Source organism: Sinocyclocheilus grahami, unplaced genomic scaffold, assembly GCF_001515645.1.
Source record: "Sinocyclocheilus grahami isolate Dianchi unplaced genomic scaffold, SAMN03320097.WGS_v1.1 scaffold1434.1, whole genome shotgun sequence".
Taxonomy (NCBI): Eukaryota; Metazoa; Chordata; class Actinopteri; order Cypriniformes; family Cyprinidae; genus Sinocyclocheilus; species Sinocyclocheilus grahami.
The window spans coordinates 21,011-46,853 of NW_015506613.1; the positions used below are offsets into that span (position 1 = coordinate 21,011).

At 37.9% G+C, this 25,843-nt stretch overlaps 2 protein-coding genes across 2 annotated transcripts; one reads left to right on the top strand and one right to left on the bottom strand.

The window, feature by feature from the left end:
• Positions 1–9,177: 9,177 nt before the first annotated feature.
• Positions 9,178–21,537, bottom strand: LOC107570253 (presenilin-1-like). Its single transcript, XM_016256462.1, has 10 exons — positions 21,470–21,537; positions 20,839–20,918; positions 19,030–19,289; positions 18,830–18,866; positions 13,960–14,263; positions 13,731–13,829; positions 13,525–13,611; positions 12,255–12,422; positions 11,159–11,277; positions 9,178–10,211 (listed from the first exon to the last, which is right to left on the bottom strand). The coding sequence occupies exons 1-10, from the start codon at positions 21,474–21,476 to the stop codon at positions 10,056–10,058; spliced, it is 1,317 nt and encodes a 438-aa protein (XP_016111948.1). The 5' UTR covers positions 21,477–21,537; the 3' UTR covers positions 9,178–10,055.
• Positions 21,538–22,961: 1,424 nt separating this feature from the next.
• On the top strand, positions 22,962–25,563 carry adi1 (acireductone dioxygenase 1). Its single transcript, XM_016256469.1, has 4 exons — positions 22,962–23,157; positions 23,768–23,887; positions 24,006–24,185; positions 25,188–25,563. Exons 1-4 carry the CDS (start codon positions 23,029–23,031, stop codon positions 25,302–25,304), a joined length of 546 nt encoding a protein of 181 aa, XP_016111955.1. The 5' UTR covers positions 22,962–23,028; the 3' UTR covers positions 25,305–25,563.
• The last annotated feature ends 280 nt before the right edge of the window (positions 25,564–25,843 follow it).

The following is a 25,843-nucleotide window of genomic DNA, read 5'->3' on the forward strand; positions in this document are numbered from 1 at the left end:
ACACACTCTCTCTCACACACACACACACACACACAGCACTGAGAAAAGAAGCGTTCAGTTGTAACATTTTAATAGTGGGGAAAAACTCCCCAAACAAAAATAGCCTATAACCATCGTTTCAACCCAATTAACATATTTACAAATACTTACAAATGCCACAGTTACAGTTTTTCTTACTGTTGTACAATTGTGATGTTTTGTCACGCATAACATAAAAATTACTAATAATTAAACGAAAAGATATAAATGTGAGGTTTGTTACAAATCCTATTTTTCGGAAAAACAAATGCTCTGAAGCAGTATACTTTGGCTTGTCCACTGTGACGCACTGTTATTAGTGATGTATCTGCTGCAGTCACCGTGACTCCAGTAGGTGGCGGCAAGTGAGTCATTGTATCATTCACTTAAAGTGTTAGTTCACCCAAAAATGAAAAGTCTGTCATTAATTACTCACCCTCATGTCGTTCCAAACCCGTAAGACCTTCGTTCATCTTCGGAACACAAATTAAGATTTTTCTGATTAAATCCGAGAGCTCTCTGACCCTCCATAGACAGCAACACAACTGAAATGTTCCCAAGTCCAGAAACGTAGCAAGGAGTAAAATAATCCACGTGACATCAGGGGTTCAACCGTAATTATACGAAGCTATGAGAATACTTTTTGTGTGCGAAAGACAAAAAAACGACTTTATTCAACAATTCGTCTCCTCCACGTCACCCTGTAGCGCCAGTTTGGAGAATATCCGCTGGATGTAAACAGCGTATTCTGGTTTTTTTTCTTACGGACTTACGGGGTTGAAACAACGTGAGGGTGAATAATTAATGAGAGAATTTTCATTTTTGGGTGAACTATCCCTTTAAGCGATTCATTCAAAAACACTGAAGCTTTTGTGTGCTGCTTGAACATAAAAGGACTATGTGAAATAAAAAATGGACACTATTTAGCGCACATTAATATTCTTGTGATGCACAATTAATCCCTACAAGTTAACCCACTTAACTCTCTCTCTCTTTGACATGAGTTTGCCGTTTAATACTTTGCATCAAGATGATTCAAAATGATTTAAGAATCTCCTCTCTTGTTTTTATTTGTATATATAGGTTACTTTACTTTTTATTCTATTTACTACAATTTACAGTTGTTGATTTTTGTAGGGAGAGCAAAAATACCCAGAGTAACTCAATATTAACGAATGGTGTTTCGAACTGTTGTATAAAAGCAATATCACACTCACAATCATGCTGTTGGTCTGAATATCAGCACGGTTTTATTCCTTATGAGGAATAATCACTGAAATCTATATTAAGTCATAGATCATTGGGAATAACTCACCCAAAAGCTGGTATGCTGCTACAAAATGAAGCATTAGACCTCAGGGGTGCATACATTTTCAACAATGTCTGGAATCAATTATTTTGCTTGCTCCATAATATTTTTTTTAACAAAAAACAACACAAATAATGTAATACATATTGACATGAGTTTGCCGTTTAATACTTTGCATCAAGATGATTCAAAATGATTTAAGAATCTCCTCTCTTGTTTTTATTTGTATATACAGGTTACTTTACTTTTTATTCTATTTACTACAATTTACAGTTGTTGATTTTTGTAGGGAGAGCAAAAATACCCAGAGTAACTCAATATTAACGAATGGTGTTTCGAACTGTTGTATAAAAGCAATATCACACTCACAATCATGCTGTTGGTCTGAATATCAGCACGGTTTTATTCCTTATGAGGAATAATCACTGAAATCTATATTAAGTCATAGATCATTGGGAATAACTCACCCAAAAGCTGGTATGCTGCTACAAAATGAAGCATTAGACCTCAGGGGTGCATACATTTTCAACAATGTCTGGAATCAATTATTTTGCTTGCTCCATAATATTTTTTTTAACAAAAAACAACACAAATAATGTAATACATAACTTTATAAACACTTATGAATTAATCAATAATCATGAATTAAGTGTTCTTCCATCATTTGTTTCATCAAATATATTTAACTATATTACTGTTAACCAAGTAAAAAGTGAGCCAGATTCATCTTCTAGCCTTATTATGGTTCAATATGTATATGAACCTATTTCTAGACTTCCAAGAATTGATATTTAATCTCTATTTAAACAAAGATGGAGGTGATCTAATAAATAATGATATTCTGTGTAATCAAGAGTTCAAAAAGGCATGCATTGGTCTGCGGAGGCAAAACTAGCTGTGCCCTCTAGCTTCAGGAGCTGGTATTGATAGGATTTATCCACTCCTTACAGATCATCTTCATCAGAGTGATGTTTGATGGTCATCATACCCGTCATCTCATTTACACTCTCATTGACTCTAAAGCAAACCACTGAGGCAGTGTAAAGTCATCCATGCACCATCCTTTACCTTTAGAATGAGGTTCTGTATCATTAGTCCTGGGCTCATGAGGATGGGATTTGTAATATTTATTCTTTCACAGCACCTCACTCCAATTTGAGACATAATCCAGTGTTAAATACAGTACATTTAAAGCCACTGGGAAACCACATTTCACTGTAATGTTTTATATTTGAGGACCTTTATCAGTTTTGTTGAAATGGCAATCGAAATTAAATATACATTAAACATTAAAATGAATTTGTTAAAAAATACATTTTTTTTGGAAATAACTTTTTCACAATGCTGTATGGACTCAATTAATTAAACTTCAGGTAAGCAGACTGAATCAGCAGAGAAGCACTTTAGAGTTCTGTAGAAACAATCATAGCATAGCATAATAATGCATAACAACATTACACAGTGGTGACAGATAGCACCATACATTCAGGGTGCTATGCAAGTGTTTTCCCCACAGTGCACTATGGCATAATTACTTCTTTTGCCAGTATCAAAATATTTCATGTACGGGACATATTAAGGTGTGGGTCTTCTAAAAGATACAAGGATAAATCACTGATTTTAATGTGAAACCACTGCACCAATAGTGGACATTGCACTAAAGAAAGTACCACTAAATTTACCAAATTGGATAGTTTCCTTGACTTTAAAGGATGTAGGGACTGGGAAGAGTTCCAATTACTGGAACAGTTTTATCCAGTTTAGATGGACTAACAGCATACCTCTTTTTCCCTTAAATAGGCTTTGCGTATTGTGACAGGGACCAAAAATGCATTAGAGAAGCCTCTAATGTGAGTGATTAGTTTGTGTAATGTTGAGAGTATACGATGAGGGAACCATAAATCAAGGTAAAGTCTTCATTCACAAGCATTTTCTAAATCCATGCAGATGGCAAAGCTTGATCATCTTTCTAAACTGATTACCTGGAAAAGGATACATTTGGATAAAAACTTTGCAACTATACAGGGCACCAAAACCCATGTTGGCGCAATCTATAACCTAACCACCACCCTTTGGATTTAGAGTCCAAAAGAGTGTGAGAGTGAGAGAAAGAGAGTGTTTCCATGATTGCTTTAAAACTACTGACTCACATGTACAGACGACAGCAGGATTCAGCCTTTTTTACATTTGGTTAGATAATCCTCTGTAGGTCGACCATGCGTTCAGGCATTAATCAACCAGAGTGGGATTTTACTTTGTTAAATGACGGGTTCACTTCACAAAATGCTTTGTCATTGCCACAGCTTCACAACTACCTCATATTTCAAATACTGGCAGCTTAATGATTCTAGTATCATTGCTTTGTCTCTTCTTCAACCATAATCTAGGAGTTTATGTTAGCAAAAAATTGCCAATAGCCATTCTTTCATTAAACAGAAACCAAACATTTAAGGGATGAACTAAGGTACATTTAAAATCAACATCAGCATTGGCATATTTTACATTGGTTCACTCCTCGACCTAAAGCACACCAGCAGATGCACACAGTGTGTAATTATTAAATACGTTTCCAAGTCCATGTAGTTTCCTTCACTCCTTTGTAACAAGTCTCTGTAATCAAAAATATTCCCAACATGCACCTAGTAAACATTGGGTCGTCAGTCCGTTTGTGGTCTTTCAGAGTTGGCGGCTGAGCTTCTGGGCTTGCCTCTCCTTGGCATCAAAAGCGTACTTGGTGTCCTGCAACTGCTCGATGATTTCTTTAGCCTCCTTCATGTCCTGGGCCAGCTGGTTGTACTTCTCAGCGAGCTCCTGGTTCTCCCTGCGGAGCTCCACCACCAGCTGGCTCAGCTCCTCGCTCTGCCGGCCACAGTGCAGCTTCAGCTGCTCCATCTCCACGAGGGTCAACTCCATGCGCTTCACCAGGCCTTCCAGTTTTTCCTTCGACATGGTATCTAGTGGAAGTTGTAGAACTGGGTTGCAGAGAGTGGCAGATAAGAGAGTGGCTGTGTCCTTGGTGCCTGTGGTGTGACTCAACTAAGTACTAATGGCCGAATCCTTGAGCGCTGGCTTGTCTTGCGTGTCATAGGACACTCCCTCACACTTCTAGTAATCCCCTTAGAGGAGCTATCCTTAGCCACATCTCCTGTAGTCTCGGTGGTCTAGATGCTCAAGACTCACCTCCAGAGATTAGCGTGTCTTACAGCCTTGTATGGCCTCAAGTAAACCAGCTTAATACCGTACCGGGAATTGAATGGACCTGGGGAAAATAGGCTATCAGGAAAAGGAGTGAACAAATTTAGCTCTGCTTCCTCACACTGCCACAAATCAGTTTTAAAGACCAAACCGAATTGAACCCAACTTGACAAGGTATTCTGGGTGGTTATTTACTAACCGAACTCAAAAGAGTCCATCCCCAATCTCTGTGATGTTTTGCCCTCTCATTTAATTTCTTTCCATTTCATTTGCCTGCAACATTTAACACTGCATTCAAGGCATACCGTACATCTTTTTGGGAATCAAGCCCAGAACTTTATCGCTACTACAATTGTGCTCTACTGCAGGGATGTGCAATGCTGATTCTGGAGGTCCACTCTTGCACAGTTTAGCTTTGTCTTCAAGTCTTCAAGATTGCTTAAAAATTCCAGGCAGGTGTGTTTGATTAGGGATGAAACCAAACTCTGTAGAACAGCAGTCCTCCAGGACTGAAGTTTCCCAACCCTGCTCTACTGTTTGACCTATAGCAGGGGTGTCCAATCCCACTCCTTAAGGATCACCCTTCCAGGAGAATTTGGCCCCTGCCCCAATTAAACACAACTGAAACACTGTCAAAGTCATCAATCCAAAATAATGACATTCCGTGAATCGTAACTACTACTCACCCTTCCAGGAGAATTTGGCCCCTGCCCCAATTAAACACAACTGAAACACCTAATCAAGGACTTCAGTTTCCACAAAGGTGAGCTGGAGCTAAACTCTGCAAGAAAGTGCCCTTTTAGGAGCAGGATTGGACACCTATAGGACCTCTAAAGCAGTGGTTTTCAAACTTGTTCCTGGGGACCCACAGCTCTGCACTCCAGGAGAATTTGGCCCCTGCCCCAATTAAACACAACTGAAACACCTAATCAAGGACTTCAGTTTCCATAAAGGTGAGCTGGAGCTAAACTCTGCAAGAAAGTGCCCTTTTAGGAGCAGGATTGGACACCTATAGGACCTCTAAAGCAGTGGTTTTCAAACTTGTTCCTGGGGACCCACAGCTCTGAACATTTTGCATGTCTCCCTAATTTACACACCTGATTCAGATCATCAGCTCATTAGGAAAGAGCTCCATGAACTCAAATGAGTGTGTCAGATAAGGGAGACATGCAAAATGTGCAGAGCTGTGGGTCCCAAGGAACAGGATTGAAAACCACTGCTCTAGAAACCTATAGGAACATATATTGCAGTGGTGGCCAACATCGGCCCTAGAGAGCCACAGCTCCAAACCTAATCAAACACACCTAAACAAGCTAATCAAGGTCTAATGCTGTGTTCCATTTGAACTTGGAAGCTGGAAATTCAGAGTTCCCAGTAGGAACTTTGAAAGCTATGTTTACACTTGTGTTTTAGTTTTAAAACGCATAACTTTTTCTACGGTTACGCCTGTCATTTACACTACTCCGCCATTTTCGACCCTCGAAAACAGACTTTTGGAAATGCTACAGAACCCGTTTTAGTTTGAATACTCAGGGGTTGCATTTCAGTGTAAACAGAGCAAAACGGAGACTTTTGAAAACGATGGCGTGGCTGCCCACATTCGCTCTGCCTATCCTTGATGACCGTGTAAACAATAACATAATGCTTATTGTTGTACCCATAGATATGTATAGGTAGATGCCCCATTTGACTGCTCTAAGCATGTAGATGCGTCCACCATCTAAATAATAGGGCATCTACCTATATATCTATGTATATATATCACCTGCATGAATGGTTACGTGACATGCATTTTCTGTTGTGAAGTGTGGACTGAGATCGTTTCTGAAACACAGTGAAAACCCCTTTTAAAACGCGGTTTTAAAACTAAAACGCAGTGTAAACAGGGCCTAAGTGGAACGCACTCCCAAGCTGGAGTTCCGACTCGGAGTCTCTGAGAAATCGCTCAAACTTCAGAATCCAATTAGGCTGTTCAGTGCATCAAAAGAAGAGAAACAGTGTTAACATTGTTTATTAGCTCTCATGTTTGTCTGTCTCTCAAACTCAATAAGTGGTGCACACAGTACTATCCAACCTCTATTTGTGGACATGATACTTTGGCGTTATCTGTGCAAAATACCACTTTTTATGTGTTTTTAATCGACTGGTATTGCTAACAATGGAAGCGTCCATCTCGGTTTTCTGACTTCTCTAGTCATTCCCAGCTCCGATATCCACCTTCCGAGGTAAATGGAACGCAGCAAAAGGGCTACTAGAATGTGACAGGCAGGTTAGTTTTTATGAAGGTTGGAGCAAAACTATGCAGGACTGTGGCTCTCCAGGAACGATGTTGGCCACCCCTGATACATGACTTAGGTCAGGGCTCTTCAACTCCAACCCAATTAAGCTTAGCTCTAACACGTACTGGAACAAGCTAATATGGAGCTGTGTTTGACTTCATTTGACACTGCGCAGACCGACTGGCATCTGCTTTGAAGAAGTGTATGCCGGTTAGAAATTTTAAATTTTATTTAATTCATTTCCCACTCGCTGGTGGAACTTTGTATTGTATGACGTAGTCCAGTGAAGGCGTGTTTAGGGCAGGTTTTACAGGAGTGCCTTGAGGCTACTGGCCCGACAGTGGAAACGCGGCATTATTTCGGCCTCTTTGCTCGAGGTCCGAGGCTATTAGCCCCACCTGGCTCGCTGTAAGCCCCGGCTCGCACTGGCCAGTGGAAAAGCGGCTAATGGGTGAAGATGGCAGAAGACTGTACATGCGCGAGATGGACGTATGCGCATCTTGTCATGAGAGTTTACATATAGTCCTGGCATTAGAGTTTACATAAAGTCCTGTTGTGTCTAATATGAATAGACCCAAACTATTCACAGATATTGCCAGATAATCACTTTAGCTCTACCATACTTTTAACAGACTTGGATCGTTTGTGATTCTGGCTGTCATCCTTTCTTGCATTGTCTTGAGCCTGCACTTTGCCAATTATAGTAGCCTAGATAGCCCAGTCATTATGCTACACCATATCACCCTCTACTGGATGTAAAATGCTCTGCAGTACATTGTCATTTTAGAATGTTAAGTATGGTAACACTTTAGAATAGGGAACACTTATTCACTATTAACTACGAATTTTACCTCAAATTCCTAATTTGCTGCTTATTAATAGTTAGTAAGGTAGTTGTTAAGTTTAGGTATTGAGTAGGATTAGGGATGTAGAATAAGGTCATGTAGAATAAGGCATTAACGTGTGCTTAATTACTACTAATAAATGGCTAATATTCTAGTAATATGCATGCCAATAAGCAACTAGTTAAGAGACCCTAAAATAAAGTGTTACCTTAAGTTCTACTTCTGTAGTTATTTTGGTGAAAGTAACTCAAAAGTAATACAGGAGTCATGTAACGCATTACAATTCTGAGACAGTAATATTGTAAGGTAAGCAATTACTTTTAAATAACAGTAACAAGTAATCTATAATGTATTACAGTTTGGAAGTAACTTGCACAACACTGGCTATAATATTACATGTTTATCAAAAAACTGGTTAAAAATATAGAAACTACTTTATTTGTATAGGCTTGTCTTTATTCTTGTACACAGGTTCTGGATTAAGCAGTATATGAAGAACTGTAGAAAAACTGTTCCTGTTGCTACATGAGAATGTCTGAAATGTGTGTTTATTTGACAAATATTGAATCTAATCCATTTCATCTGTGATAAAGTATGCAACATAAGCGTAACTACAGGAAGCAGAAAGTGTCCAAATGCAAGTAATCGTTTCAACTCCACCCCCCAGTTGGCAAATCCCACAGATTGGTTAAATCCAACCACAGCCAAAGTGTTGAGAACTACTTGGAAATTACAGACAGGTGGGTCAACTGGGATTGGTACTAAAGTCTGCATGACACTGGCCCTCCAGGCCCGGAGTTGAAGAGCCCTGTCCTTGGTCCTTCATTCAATGCAAATCTTTAAGTTATTTTTTTAACGTGCCAAGTTTAAAAGCCTAGAGCTTTAAAAATTGCTTGAGCAATAGTATTAGTGACGTGCCAGTGCCTGTTGTGATTTTGTGGAAATGTGTTGATTTCACCTGTGACATAAGATCATTGCAGACTTCAGGTGAGACGCTGAGGTGGAATGTGAAGGCTCAGCTTGATGCTAATCACCAAGGTACAATCACAAAAGAGAACCATGGCCATCCCAGCATGCCGTGCCAAGCTGGCCCCATGGAAACTGCTACTACCCTCTAGAGATTCAGGCAACATGCCAATTCCAAAGGGTCAGGGACTTGGAAGAGGGGCGACAGTCCTGCAATACTGTGGAATTTCTGAAATGTTCCCACCATTTTCAGGCCTTTAACATTAGCAAGACGGAACAATAGGTCAAGACAATGAACCCCAAAGTAATGTGACTTGACTGTTCCCTAATGTCCTCAGTGTTGGCCAGTCCACCTGAAGGTTAACTTATTTGCCATTCTTAATTTCTGGTTTTGTTACACAGATCTGGCAACCCTGATCATAAAACAGTTTGGACCCCATTTACATGATAAGAGCAACTTCTTGTGATCATATCAATGAGATGATTGTGAATACCGGGTGTACTCAAGGCTGAAAAAAAAAAAAAAATTTTAACTGAAAATGATTTGATGGAGACTGACATTTGCTCAAATGAGCAACCCCTTTATTTGTGAATCCTTCAATTTAGTTACAAAAAATTTGCATTTTCTTGAAATGACAAAAGGCATGGATACTATGAAAGTAAAAGTCATTCAATCAACCATTGTGCTGGTAAAAAAAAAAAAAAAAAAGAGAAACGAAACAAAACAACAACAAAATTAATTAACAAACAAACTCCTGACATCTTGTCCAAACACATAAGAAATTAAAGAGAAGGTTTATACATTCCAAAATGACGCTCTCACGATTTTCAGGAGAGCAAAACAGTAGCTTGGATCAGCACTTGATTTAATGCTAGAGTAGCCCAGAACAACGTCTCAAATATGGTCAAATGGTTGGTGTTAAAAATTAAAACTCGAAGCATCACAGGCACTCTCAGAAGACCAACAAAAGTGATCAGTACCTACCTCTGTGCGTGCAGCCATATCATTCAAAGAGCTTTGGGTTAATGCTCACTATATCAGAGCTGGAATTAATGTAATGCCTTGAAAGTGAATCCAAGATCTGGTGGAAAAAGCAAGCTCTGGTCCCAGTCCATACACCAGAGTTCATCAAACTTTGAATGAAGTGATAAAGCCAATCACTTTCATCCATTTTTACATGTAAGATGGTCTGTGTTTTCTCCAAACAAACAAATGTTCGGCATATCGCCCGAAGATGTTGCCAAAGCCAATATCAGGATCAGATGAGTCACTGGAGAGGCACTGTAATTAATGGAGCCATTCAATGGCAAAACCAGCCAATCCAGTCACGTGTCCAGAGGAAGAGGAAAGGTGTGCTAGTCTACAGGGTTCACATTCCCTGCAAGAGGATTCTGGGAATTAGCTGTAAAGTGGAGTGCGTGACGAGTGACCTCTCCTCCGTGCTAAATGTAGAACTGATGAACAGCCAGCTGATCCATGAACGGACGCACAAGGTTATCGGTAGCAAAGTAAAAGACCAGGCCGAAGGCTATGGAGATGGGGAGAGCTGGAAGGGCCTTTTTGAAGATGGCCAGAAGGAGCAGAGTTAGACATAAACCCTAAGGAGAAAGAAATATCAGACTATTGTGAATGCTGACAAAACACGTAATAAGAGTGAACAGGTCATTTTGTATCGAGATGAATTGTTTGGAGATGACACTTGCTTAGATAGACATCTAATTGGGAACGATTCATCTGTGCACATTACTGCAAAATGTTTGTGCTCAATCTTTCATCAAAATATAATAAGCAGCTCCACTTATGAAATTACTTTACTTTTCAGATGACGTCACCACTTCACACAATCCAATCCATTCTGATGTATAAGAGCAAGTCGTTTCGCTCACTGAACATCCTGTTTCACATTTAAATGGGTTCATGGTGGCTTTAAGCCAGACACAATACGTGAAATGTGTAAAAATGTTAACTAATCCATATGACCATACCTTCCCCAGTAAATACATTACAGTCCATTCAGACAACAGTTCTGTAATGTTATGTTTAAATATCCAAATGAGACATCTAACTAAATATGCACTAACTTGGATACATTTCCAGAACTGAAACCTGGACATCGGATGAAGCCAGGTTTTGTTTTTCGGTTTCATTTTGTTGACATATTAGAGGTTTTTACCAGAGGGGACTTTGAAAGGATCTTTTAATCACTCCATAAATCTTTAAAAAATACTGTCAACAACAAGGAAATGCTTTTTTCTGAATATTTTAAGAATAAATGGTTTCAGGAAAAAACTTTTCTTTTATATATTTGTATCTGAATTGAAATCTACAGATGCAAATAGGTGAAGTGTAATAAACACTTAAATGTGTATTTTGGATGTGTTCTTTCCATTAGACTGAAAATAGTGCGTGAGAAAACAATGGATTTGCCTGTAGTGTCTTGCCTCAAGTATCCTAACACTTTTTGGGGCCTTTATACATGTGTGGAGAACAATACCTGAATTATGCCTGATTTAGCGAGTTGTATTTATTTCTTTGGGGTACTTACGATGAGAATGGCCACAAAGCAGGCTATCGTCGTGTTCCAGTCACCGCTGGCTGTAGCTGATGCTTTACCCACCAGCATACTGTAAAAGATGAAATCTCCCAAACCCAGCTTCACACCCCCTGAAACACGCACACAAACATCAGCACGTGCACAAAATCCTGCTCAATGGGGCTACAACAGGAAGTGAGGCTTTTGTTTGCAACCATTAAACAGCAACCATATTTTATAGCCGATGTGTGACCCTGGACCACAAAACCAGTCATAAGGGTCAATTTTTTTGAAAATGAGATTTATACATCATCTGAAAGCGGAATAAATGAGCTTTCCATTGATGTATGGTTTGTTAGGATAGGAATCTGAGGGTGCAAAGAAAATCACCTTTAAAGTTGTCCAAATGAAGTTCTTAGTAATGCATATTACTAATCAATAATTAAGTTGATGTATTAATGGAAATATGGTCACATTTAGGAAATTTACTAAATATCTTCATGGAACATGATCTTTACTTAATATCCTAATGATTTTTGGCATAAAATCTGAGGGTGCAAAAAAAAATTTTTTTTTTTTTTTACATAGAGAAAATCACCTTTAAAGTTGTCCAAATGAAGTTCTTAGTAATGCATATTACTAATCAATAATTAAGTTGATGTATTAATGGAAATATGGTCACATTTAGGAAATTTACTAAATATCTTCATGGAACATGATCTTTACTTAATATCCTATTTTTGGCATAAAAGAAAAATTTATAATTTTGACTCATACAATGTATTGTTGGCTATTGCTACAAATATACCCCAGCGACTTAAGACTGGTTTTGTGCTCCAAGGTCACATATAATTTAAACACTTTATTTTTTCATTATTTATAATGAAAAAAAGTATTTATAATACTAGTTGACCATCGTGGCTTATTCCATGGCACTACATCCACATGTGGTTTGCGTGAAACTATTCGGACCCCATTGCCACATGTATTTTGAACGGAACACATGAGGTCTGATCATGTGACACGGACTTCAGAGACATGGAGGAATTTAGGGGTGCTGCTCATTGGAATGGAGGACAGAACCGGATGAGTTACTGCAGATACTCACGCTCTTCGTCGTCTTCCACAGGTGCCGGGCGTGCGGAGGGCAACTCTTGGATCTCTCGTCTGCTGTCCTCAGTGGACTGCATGGGGCCGAGCTGATGCTGCTGCTGATTGACCCACGCTGGTGTGAAACCGCCATCATCCTCCGGCTGAGCCGTGGGTGCCATGGCAACTACAGGAGACGGACTCAATGAGGAACGCTCACAGTGACAGTGATTTACAGCCGTCTGAGAAAAGCTGAGTTTAACAAATGAGCAGCAACACAAAGAGGCAAATACCGATCAGATGCAGTCAGTGCTGCTCACATGATCCGCATTTACAGTAGGAAGTAGGAATAACTAGCGATACTGTTTTTTTTATGCCCGATGACAAAGATGATAGCAAAAACACATGCATAACAACTACTGAAATTACTGAATTGAAAATGAATATGAAAAAAAAAAAGATTTATACCTTAGACAGCAACTTTATGAAATCTCATAATATTTTTCACAAATAAATCTCAACTATAAATGCAAAAGGCTACATGTGCACACTTCAGAAGCTCTCAGATAGATTTTTTTTTTTTACAAAGTTTGCAAGGTTTATGAAATCAAATTATATAAATGCATATTTGCTTATGATAGAGTAAAAGGTATCATAGCACATACCGTTCTATAACTAATAATAGAAAAGCAAACGCTATAATACTTTTTTTATATACCACTTATTATCTTTAATAGTTTTGTCTAATAATTCATTATTATTAAAATAAAAGTCATTTCAAAATAAAGGTTTTGTTTCCGACACATCTCATCAATCAAACACATCAACCAAACAGAAAAACGTATTGATCGACACTGATAATAAAAAAACAAACAAAAAAAAACAAGCGGCAAATAATTGATAATTGGTTGATAATAATCGGAAATGTTTCTTGAGCAGCAAATCAGCATATTAGAATGATCTCTGAAGGATCCTGCGAATCACAGGAATAAATCACATTTTACAATATATTCACACAGAAAACAGTTATGTTAAATTAAAATAACATATCGCCTTTTTACTGTTTTTAATGTATTTTCAATCAAATAAATGCAGCATTAGTGACCAGAAGAGACTTGAAAAACATGAAACTTTTGAAAGGTAGCGTAGATATTATTGGTCAATGTTTTATCTCTCCAATAAAGCGTTTTTTAGACGTAGATCTGAAATGAATATTTCTTCAGTAAAGTGCCTGTGAAGATGCACATTATTCCATGCAGTGTGATTCCGGAGCTCTTGCACTCACTCACCCTGGTTCTCCTGCTGAGGAACTGGATGGCTGGAATTATTCCCGGTCTCAGCGCTGTCCGCCATATTAAACAGCCACACCATGGTTGCTGACGAATCAAATGGGCGAACATGTAAATGTGACGATAACAACCAAACCTTCAACTAAAACCCTGAATTCAATGCTCCACAGGCTGAGAAGACAGCAGTGCTGCGAGGCTTTTCTTACAGGAGTAGATGAGAGCAGGGAAGATGGGTTCATTCCTCTCTTGAGCCGTTTCCACCAGGATACGCAGAGGTCCTTTCGGGCACAACACGGCCAACAGATCTACAGAAGCGTTAATTATTAGGAGTTTAGCCTTGAGACCATTTGTAGTCCTATCCTACTTTACGGCAGATTTACAGCATCTCCATAAACAACCCAGATGAACCTAATAAAGCCATCTTCAGTGACTGACCGTAGACAGATATAGCAGCGAGGATGAGCCAGGCGGTCCACTCCGGCAGGTACTTGATGAAGACCAGGGCCATGAGAGCGCTGATCATGATCAGATAGGCCTGCTGGAGCCGCAGCGGACCCTTCCAGTGGATACAGACCATTCCCACCACACCGAAGTTCCAGATGATCACGGCCAGCGTGAAGTAGTCCATGGCCACGTTGTACGTCTTGAACACTTCCCTGCGGTGAAGAAACACACATGCAGCTGTCATCAGCAGCAATGCTTTCATAACATCAACATCAGGCACGATCACCAGATAAATCTGGATTATTGTTAACGGTGTTTATACTGCATTTTACTTCTTGATTATTCTTCAATAACACCATTTAAAACTCCAAATCAAACGCAAATACCCGTCTCTACCCGAAATACATCAACACGAACTGAGGGTTATTGTTATAGTTCACTAAATTAAAAATTATATATACAGTGGGTTCAACATGAAAACCTACAATTCAAACACAGAAAATTAAAATGAACATGAACAAACTTTTAACAATCTGGTAACACTTACAAAACATTTAAAATTATACATGGTCATATTTAATTAAATTATATTTTGTGCTATTTTAGTATCATTACTATTACAGTTTTTGTTCATATTTTGATTTAGATTTAATTAATATTTTCATTTTTAGTTAACGTTTTAGTAATTTTGTTGTATCGTGTTTTTGTAATTTTATTTGTTTATTTATTATTATAAGTTTTTATTTTAGTTATTTGAGCACTTCAACTTTTACTACACGAAAGTGAGAAATGTTGCCAGAATTATTTTATTTCAGTTAATGTTTTGAAAATGGTTTCGTTCACAATAATAACCCGTTCATGATTAGCAAATTTCACACCACAACTACAGTGGTCAATATTTATGTGGATCAAAAAAGTTCAAAGTTGTCCTAGGAACGCTTTTTTGGTTTTAGCTTTTAGGACAACTTTGATGAAAGGGTTTGATCCACTTCAAATGTCGACTAGTATATTTTTACTGAAATGAGGGAAAAAACAAAACACAGAACTCATTCTCATTACTATAATGCTAACATAATAGCATATTACTTATTCATCTTAGAGTATACATTTACTTCTATTTCATCTATCGAAAATCACTACTGATAATAGTTCTAAATTAGAATATTTAGTTACCTATTTAAATTAAATAAAAACTGATGTGAAAATGATGATGTTATCAGAGTAAAACGTGACAGTCAAGAGGGAACCACATGTGCAAACAGCATGTAAGAGGACAAAGCAACAGTTTATCCAGTAATGAGGGGTCAGTGAAGCTTTAGCACTGTCTGGAGGAAAGTCACTGCCACTGCATCACTGCACACTGACCAGCTGCAGTTCAATCCATTCCTTACTCGTGTATTCCTGATGCACGGATCACTTCGATCGTCTCAGACATTTCAGAGCTTCAAACCTGTGTTTTCTGATGAAATTATGTTCTTTAGAAACAGGTACAGAGTGGTGTTTTCTAGCATCATGAAGGTAGTTAGCTGTGTGTAATTGGCAGGATGTTGCTAATATGTTCAGAGTGCTTTTTAGAGCATTGTGGTTATTAGGGTGTTTGCCCACCGGAGTCATTTAAATTAAATAAACTGATGTGAAAATGATGATGTTATCAGAGTAAAACGTGACAGTCAAGAGGGAACCACATGTGCAAACAGCATGTAAGAGGACAAAGCAACAGTTTATCCAGTAATGAGGGGTCAGTGAAGCTTTAGCACTGTCTGGAGGAAAGTCACTGCCACTGCATCACTGCACACTGACCAGCTGCAGTTCAATCCATTCCTTACTCGTGTATTCCTGATGCACGGATCACTTCGATCGTCTCAGACATTTCAGAGCTTCAAACCTGTGTTTTCTGATGAAATTATGTTCTTTAGAAACAGGTACAGAGTGGTGTTTTCTAGCATCATGAAGGTAGTTAGCTGTGTGTAATTGGCAGGATGTTGCTAATATGTTCAGAGTGCTTTTTAGAGCATTGTGGTTATTAGGGTGTTTGCCCACCGGAGTCTCTATGGTGTTCTGGTGTTTATCATCAGCCAGGCCAAAGCCTTACATCTGATTATGGATGCACGATATTATCGGAACGTTATCGGAATCGGCCGATAAAGGCTTAAAATGTAAATATGCCGACATGCCTTGCCGATAAGACGGGGATAGCTCACATGTGCTCAGGGTGTGATCGTGATAAGATCAAGTCAGCAGTGTGGTCAAAACCCTGAAGCGAACTTTTGCAAACGTTTCGGATCGCTGAATTTAGAATGCACACAGAACGACGCGTCCAGTGCGCGAGAGAGTCAACAGTTTCTAGCACGTGTAGTAGCAGCAGTTTTAATTACATTGGGGGCGCTGTTGGCCGATTTGTAATAAAATTAAATATATAATATTAAATAGAAGGAGCTCTAAAAGATTTTTAGAGCTCGTTTGCTTTAGACCATCTATTAATGTTAAATCCACAAATAAAATGTTAAAGGGGTCATATGATGCTTTTTTAAAGATCATTATTTTGTGTATTTGGTGTAACAGAATATGTTGACATGCTTTAATGTTCAAAAAACACATTATTTTTCAAATACTGCACATTATTGTTTGTATGCTTTTATTAATTTATATTTATTAATTTAAGTATTTTTATTTGCTTTTATTTATTAGTTTAGTTATTTTAGTACTTAAAGGTAAACTAATTGAAAACGAGAAATAATGCTACAATTTGTTATATTTTATTTCAGTTAATGTTATGTAATGGATGTCAAATTTCGATAATTTCCACAACCGATCATCGTTTAAATTAACGATCAATTAATTGATTAATCGTTAACTTTAATACTGCAAAATGAATCTATTGGAGTGGCATTCACCGGCATGACCGGATGTGCAAATGCCACTCAAAAAGCCAGCTTCCTCACCCAAATTAAAGGGGTTTTAGTCTAAATAAAGGCTAGTAGCAGGACTGTAAAATGAATAGATGTGATTATGATCATTTGATAAAATGAAGAGAGCGCGCCGTAGTTACTTTTGGGATCATTTTACCGTGTTGACTGTTTCATATCCCATCACGGAGACCACTGAACACACCTCTTTAAATGGTTTCATGGTGCTCATTGTTGTATTTTAAAACACAATCGCAATGTTTGCAATTGACATTATCGGCATTTAAAATAAAATGATCCTGAACGTAACTGCAGCACGTGGGGCTGTGCACCTCTTCAACACACTGTTGCTCACAAGAAACATTTTAATGATAGTATTATGACACAAGTGAGGTACAAAGCTTTGTTTAGAAGAGAAATAATGGGTTAGCAGGCAAATGTTACATCGTGACCATGCTTTTGCATTCATGCTGTTTGATACATTTAAAGCCATACGCTGCTTTCTAATCTGTTTTGCCCGTTGGTCACGAATTTCCACGACTTTAATGATATTTATGGTTTCTTTTCCCAAATCATCACCGTCTCACCCTCTAATTTTGCAGGTTTATTTTACTGTCGTTCACTTTTAATCACTTTTTTCGCATCTCTTACTATGGAAACATACGGGGAAATGAAAGATTTTGTGGCCATGAATTCGTTCCTATGACCAATTCGTTCCCTCGTTTTAGTTAAATCATGGGTTTTCTAGGGAACAAATAAATGAAACATGGACAGTGGCCACAAGTCATAGGAACGAATTAACAAGTTGTAGGAATGAATTATATATATATATATATCTATCTCTGTCCTGCTCATGTCCGCAGACCTGTCAAAGCGCAGAGCCCGATATGAAACATTTATCTAATTAAACATGACTTGGTTACTACATTTCAATACAAAATACATTTATATTGTTTCTGTTTTAATGTACTTTTAAAGTTTGGATCACATTAGAAGCGTAATTTGTAGGTTAGTAAATTATTATCACAGAAGATGCATGTGTTTTGCGCATGAGCCGCACGCATCCCCAAAATTAAATGGCTTAATTGACTATCGATTGCATCTCTTATCGACAATTAATCGATCGCCGATTAATCGTTGACATCCCTATATGTACAGTAAAATATATATATTTTTCTTTACATGGTTTTAGTTTTACCATAAGAACCCTGACTATTGACCCGAATATAAGACAATGTTTTTTGCTTGGAAATACATCTGAAAAAATATTCTTTTATATTTCGTCTTATATTCAGGGTCTAGACTTTGACATGTCAATAATACACCCACAACAACAGGTGGCACCAAATATGCATAAAACGAGTGTGTCATGAAATACGTAATGTAATGCGTGTTGTAAAGATCGCGAGTAAAAACTAAAGAAAAAGAAAAGCTTACAGCTGCATGAGTCGTGACTGTCACGTTAGCCTGATGGCACCAAACTCTCTTTGTGATTTTAAAACGTAAGACTGTACCCAGATTTGAAGACTACAGTAAGATTTAACTTCTACTGTTAATAAGATTGTGGTAGGCTACTATTAGATGGATAGCCTAAATGTCCTAATTCAGATGGGCTACCTGTTTTTTTTTTATGGTATATCAAAAAGTGCATATTTTTTAAATGTGATTGTTGGTACATTTGACCAGTTTTTACCATACTTTCAAAACAAAAATTAAAATAGGAAAAATATGCAATATGATAATAATTGAAGACAAAATGTGTTTTACTGAGAAAAAAAAAACAAGATTTGTTTTTAAAAAGCCTTTTTCCAAAAGGTACATCTGGAAAAAAGGGGGTCGACTTATAATCAGGGTCGTCTTATATTCGGGCCAATACGGTAATATGACTATAATGTAATAGAGATGCTTTGATATTCAGAGTGACCCTGATAGTTCCAGGTGATTGAGAGCTGAACTGTGATATTTCTTCCAAGGAAGAATTTGGCCTTTCTCCTGAACAAACACATCCGTGATCAAGTCAGGACGTGATGCTGATTAATGTTTAGTATTTTCTGGTTCTAGGCATGAACAAACTAATTCTGTCAAGCAGCCCTGAAGGCTAGAACTGAAGCCCAACTCCAATGAAACGGTTATTTTAAATCGGATTGATACTCACAGCTGCTGACCGTCCTTTTGTGTGTAGAAACTGACCGATTTGATCGTGGCCACAACCACCACCATACACAGCGTGACGGGAATAAACAGCATGATCACATGCTTGGCTCCATATTTGAGAGTCAGCTCCTCGTCCTCGTCCTCCTCGCTGTCTGTGAGCACCTGCGGGGGTTGTGCGGTGGGCGGCTGTCCGTTCAGCTCCACCTCGTTGCGGCCGGGAGTCGTCTCAGTGTGCCGGCTGACCTCCGTCCCGTCATTTGACTGCAGAGAGAAAATCAGTGTGTGATTTACTGCTGTTTAAAAGTTTGGGGTCAGTAAGTCTCTTCTGCTCACCAAGGCTCCATTTATTTGATCAAAAATTGTGTAATATTATTACAATTTAAAGTAACTGTTTTCTATGTGAATATATTGTAAAATGTAATTTATTCCTGGTGACAAAGCTGTATTTCCAGCATCATTACTCCAGTCTTCAGTGTCACATGATCTTCAGAAATCATTCTAATATGCTGATTTGCTGCTCAAGACACATTTCTGATTATTATCAATGTAAAAAACAGTTTTGCTGCCCAATATATTTTTTAAACCACGATACAGTTTATTTTTCAGGATTCACAGATGAATAGAAAGTTCAAAAGAACAGCGTTTATTTGAAATAGAAATCTCTTGTAACATTATAACCGTCTTTACATAGGAACAATACATGCAACAAATTCTCATATCATGATAATTACTGGAACTCTTAGAACTGTATACAACGTAAACTTAAACTGTTGGCCTGCATATTTAAATACAATAAAACAATACACTGTAAAAATGTGTAAAGTACATAGATGCTCCCAACTGATTAAAGGGCAAAAGAACACGGCTATAAAAAAAAATCTGAACACTTTCAATCAGAATCTACAGCATGATTAAGTCCAAAAAAAGAATGTTTAAGTGTAAACAGATGCCTGCAAATAAATACTTCATGAAGTCTTTAAGTATTATCAACAAATATCTGAATGGTTTTCCTGCTAGCAAGTGCCTACAAAAAATATTTGGAATATTTATGGCCATGAACCTGTGGAAAAAGAATTTAACACCAAGCAAACTAACAATGTTATCTGTACAATAAGGAAAAGAAATTGAACGAACAGCAATGCACAAGAGCAAACCCAAGTGTCAAAGTACTGCGCCGTCCCATCATCCATGTGACGAGGAAATGAAAGCAGTGAGCGAGTGCCAGAGCTTTCCAGCTGTGATCGCTGCCAGAACGCTTGCGATAAGCCTGCAGCTACAAACACTGATGAATAGCTCTCATGGGTGCGGCCCTGCCTCGCTCTTACACAACCACCATCCTCACTACTGACCGAGCACTAGAAATAACACTCCACCACAAAGGAACAAGAAGATCAAAATTCACCAAATAACTATTAAAGGTCCCATATTGTCAAAACTGAAATTTCCTGGCTTTTTTCATGATAACTGAGGTCTAGGGGCTATTTAACTACCATATAAGTTTCAAAACAACAGTAAAATGCACACAGCCTGCTTAAAGTCCTAGCTATTTTTCACGAACCGTTGTGACTTCCGTAAAAAGGTGACGTCAGAACTACACAGTCACCGCCTTCAGTCCGAGCACCGCCCACCGTCCCGCTCTCCTTTAGCCACACCCCCAGACAACATCGCGTCCATGCCATTGCTGAGCAACAACAACAACAACATGGAAACATGTCGAAAAGGTTAACTTTAACCACGAAACCAGATCGGCCGACCTGTAACGTTACACTCTCTCTCAAAGGATGGACGATCTGACAGGATTAATACATACCACATTATTGACAGCATTGTCCACATTATCAGCCATTGGTGCTGTGAAGGGACCCAGGGAGCATAGAAACAGCAGGAGCTCTAGATCACAAAACAACAGAAATAAACACATAGTAATGTAAAGTTCATGTTTTTATCTCTTGACTGGTAAGCTCTTCGAGTGTAAGGCTATTCAGAAAGAAGGACTCGTAGTAACGCACATGATTATAAGGTTTGTGATGCATGTAAACAAACACCACTTCTGTGGTGATACAGTGAAGGCGTCTGGACTTCGAGATATACTAAAACGACTATTTTCAGATACCATGGCGTTTAGATGGTACTTAAAAAAAAACAACACATGACTTTAGTGTATCTTGAACTGATGGGATTACTGTGGTGTTTGATTTAGCTACACACAGCAGAGGAGTTTCCTCAAATCTGACTCTGCGCGGAAATACTGCTTCCTTTTCCTCTTCAACACGACTCAAAAATCGAATTATTTCCGTTTCGGGCAAAGCACGTTTGAAAGTAAATAAAGCAGCGATTCATTTCACAACAATGTAGCTTGAGGCTAGTTAGCGCTTCTGATAGCCGCTTGATTATCAACGCGAATCAGTGACAACTTTCAAACGAAACGGAACCAGCCCTACCGTTCATACATCATCTTATGTCAAATCTAGAAACTGAACTGTTCAAATAACATCATTTAAAGACGAATGTCTGACAAACCTGGAATCTGATAAAAGCCCCCAATACTGTGAAGCGGTGAGACAGACCGGAAGCGTCAAAACTGGGTGTTTGTCATAATAAAAGTTCATAAAAAATTCAATGGTATAACCCAGTGGTTCCCAACCCTGGTCCTTGAGGCACCCCAACACTGCACATTTTGCATGTCTACTTTCTCTGACACACCAATCTCAGGTCTTGGAGTCTCTACTAATGAGCCGATGACCTGAATCAGGTGTGTTTGATTAAGGAGACATGCAAAACGTGCGGTGTTGGGGTGCCTCAAGGACCAGTGTTGGGAACCACTGGTATAACCAATAATATCCAGCTGCAGACATTCACTGTTGCAGACAAGTTATTAAACTTTGCAGTAGAGTGCATAATAACAGGTACACCTTCATCGACAACGAAATTGAACATTTTTTAACTAAGTGTACTGGATTTCCATAGAAGCGCATGGGCGTTAAGCAAACAAACAAATGCGATTAATTACTCTTTTAACGTTCAAAATATTTAATTACTAACTTACTGGGATTTTCCAGAGTCCCAGCAGGAATCTGGTACTCTGGTTAGCGATTATTTAATTTGAAATGAAAAGATAAAAAATACACAAAATTATTATTATTATTATTATTATTAGTGTTTCCCCTGCCATTATATTAGGGGGGTGGCACACACACACACACACACACAAGTGAGCCCACTCCCACTAGTATTTGTAAATATTAAGCCACAAAACGATTCATATTTAAATTTTAATTCTGTGTATCTCTGTGTCAATGAATGGCGCAGACGCGTGGTTTGGTTTTGTGTAGTACTCGTACTGAAACGCTCGTCTGCCGTCTCACTAATGAGGACATAATACATGAACAACATCTCCACAACCTTATTTTTTAAGGAATAAGCATACAATATTTCGTCAATGTTTTAATTGTAATATTAAATTACCTTTCTTTTCCAAAAAATAAAATGTGTTTAATTTTCATTACTTAAAAGATAGATTAAATGAATTTTTTTATGCCTTAAAAATTTTGTTTAAATACACAACACAGAATTTCTGAGCAAAAAATCATAAGGCTATTGTAAGAATAAATGAAACTTGTTTTATGCTTTCAAATAATTAGACATGCTAAAACAGAATTTGGTTACAATAAAACAAAAGGTTGGAAAAATAAAACATGTCATAGGGCCCTAAACATGTAATACTTGTTAAACTTTTAATAAATTGGCAGCACTAGTACTGTGTATATTCACTATGCATATATAAAGATACACACATACAGTATATATTTTGAAAATATTTACATGTATATATTTATATTCACATCATTTATATTATATATAAATCTATTTCATATATAAAACTAATAATCCATGCTGCATACCTCGGTACAGTAGGTGGCGGTATGCACCTGACAAGTTATTATTGCAATCCGCCATTAAACTGAAAGAAGAAGAAGAAGACGACGGTGTGCGTATAATAATGATGAGTGGGATAGAGGCATGGTACGAGGATGAGTCCAGCGAGGACCAGAAGCTGCCTCACAGACTGAAGCCGAACCAGCCCGTGACTCTCAGACAGCTCGAGCAGATCGGAGTTGATTACTGGAAGGTTCGAGCAGAAATCACACACACATTAATATTGCACACGCAGCACGTGACACGAGCGTTATGCTTGCTGTGTATGCATGCTAACAGAGTCAAATATGCAAACATAGAGTCATCTAAAACAAATATTGATCCACTTTCTATGCATGTTGCAGTACAACAACATATCTGACTAAACTTCAACAATAACTGTCATGATCCACCTTTACAAAAACATGATTTTTTTTAATGGTTGTCGTGGTAAACATAGTTATTAGTGTAAACATATTAGATGGCATTCAGACAGTTATGATGAACAATGCAATTATGCCCTGATAACAGTTATTCCTTATTCACTTGAAATAAAATAAATTATTTAGAATATTATTAAAAAAAAAGTAAAAATGTAAATATCTTTTTATAATAAAAATTAAATTCTATGTAGATGTACTTAAAAAATGAAAAGTCACAAAAACACAACAAAACTATTAAAACGTACTAGAAAGTGAAAATATAACATGTCAAAATAAAACCTAATTCAAAATATTAACAAAAATGAATAGTGTTTTAGTGGCACTAAAATATGACTGCTTGTCAGTTTTCAAAGGTTTGGATTTTGTTCTCTCTGTTTTTAGTTAAATGCTGATATTTATGAAAATGACCCAGAACTGCAGAAGATCCGTGAAGAAAAGGGCTTTTCCTATATGGATATCATAACGATTCACCCAGATAAACTTCCTGATTATGAGAACAAAGTAGGTTATGCATATTAACCTGATTTAATTTGTATGAAATAAAAATCATTTATCAGTATATATTACGCTTATTTTTGTAATGAAATCCATCTGTAAATCTCAAATTCATGCTTTCCAGGTGAAAATGTTCTATGAGGAGCATCTTCATCTTGACGATGAGATCCGTTATACACTGGACGGATCGTCTTACTTTGACGTGAGGGACAAAGATGACCGCTGGATCCGAATAGCTGTGTCTAAAGGGGATCTTATCACACTGCCGGCGGGAATTTACCACAGATTCACCGTTGATGAAAGCGTATGTGTCTCAGAGTTCACTGAACTAAAGCATTTCCATCCAATCATTTAGTAGACGCTTTTCCCCGGGCGTCCCACTGCTGCTCCAGGTGTGTGTGTGTGTGTGTGTGTTCACTACTGTGTGTGTGTGTGTGTGTGTGTTCACGTTCACTTGGATGGGTTAAATGCAGAGCACAGATTCCGGGTATGGGACACCATACTTGCTTACACGTCACTTCACTCACTCACTTATAGGAATAGTTCCCCCAAAAATGAAAATTTGCTAAAAATGTCTTCACCCTCAGGTCATTCAATTTGTAGATGAGTTTGTTTCTTCATCAGATTTGGAGAAATGTAGCATTGCATCACTTCTCATCAATGGATGCGGTGCAGTGAATGGGTGCTGTCAGAATGAGAGGCCATCAATTAACATCTTGTGAAGTGAAAAGCTGCATGTTTGTAAGAAAAGAAACATAATAACGTAAGATCCATAATAACTTTTCCTCCTGTGAAAAAGTGTTCTGGTCTGAATCAGGAGAGAAATCTGCACAGATCAAGCACTGTTTACAAGCCAAAACAAAACGGCTCTAAACACATATGTGGCTGGATTTTGACGTGAGAGACAACAGGAGATGGACTTTTCACTGGAGGAAGCGTTATTAATGATTGATTATGGATTCATATTTTAGCAACGATTTGAAGTTAAAAAATCGCGTAATGATGGATTTGTTTCAGCTTTTGTCTTCTCAAGACATTAACTGATGGACTGGAGTGCTGTGGATTACTTGTAGATTATTGTGATGTTTTTATCAGCTGTTTGGACTCTCATTCTGACGGCACCCATTCACTGCAGAGCATCCATTGCTGAGACACTGATGCAATGCTACATTTCTCCAAATCTGATGAAGAAACAAACTCGTCTACAAATTGAATGACCCGAGGGTGAGGACATGTTAGCAAACTTTCATTCTTGAATCAACCATTCCTTTAACTAAAACAGTGTTTTGCTTTTTTTTTTCTTCAGAACTACACTAAAGTCATGCGTCTGTTTGTCGGTGAACCGGTCTGGAAGGCCTATAACCGCCCAGCTGATGACTCTGACATCCGTAAAGCCTATGTGAACTCCCTGAGGTGCTCTTGAGACGCGTGATGGGATTGGTTTAGTGCTGCTGAATCACCTGATTGCTAATGTGCTCTTCATCAGATCAAACTCTGCAGTGCCTTTAACAAACCCTCTTGACACAGGTTACAATCATGAGTACTAGATCTAATAAATCATTACTAATGATAAACACATGAGTATTTTGATAGTTATGACAATGCATTGTAGTCCTGGAGGGCCGTGTGGATGGTGGTTGTTTAATGGACTCAGCATTAATTCATTACTTTCTATTAAAAGATGTAGGGAACCACTACAAACTGTTCAGTTTTCATGAATAAAACTAATTTGCATTATATATTTGTACTGATTATAATAAAGTAATACTGCAATGCAGCAACACTGAAAAACTCATATTAATGAAGACATGTTAGAAAAAGTAAGTAAACGGTCTGATTAAATGAAAATGTGTTTGTCTGTATGATCACTAATATGCTTATAGTTTAGCATATAAGTGTTTGTTTTACTACTCATACCACAACAGTAAATAAGCATGTCTTTATATAGAAATATTTTGCTAT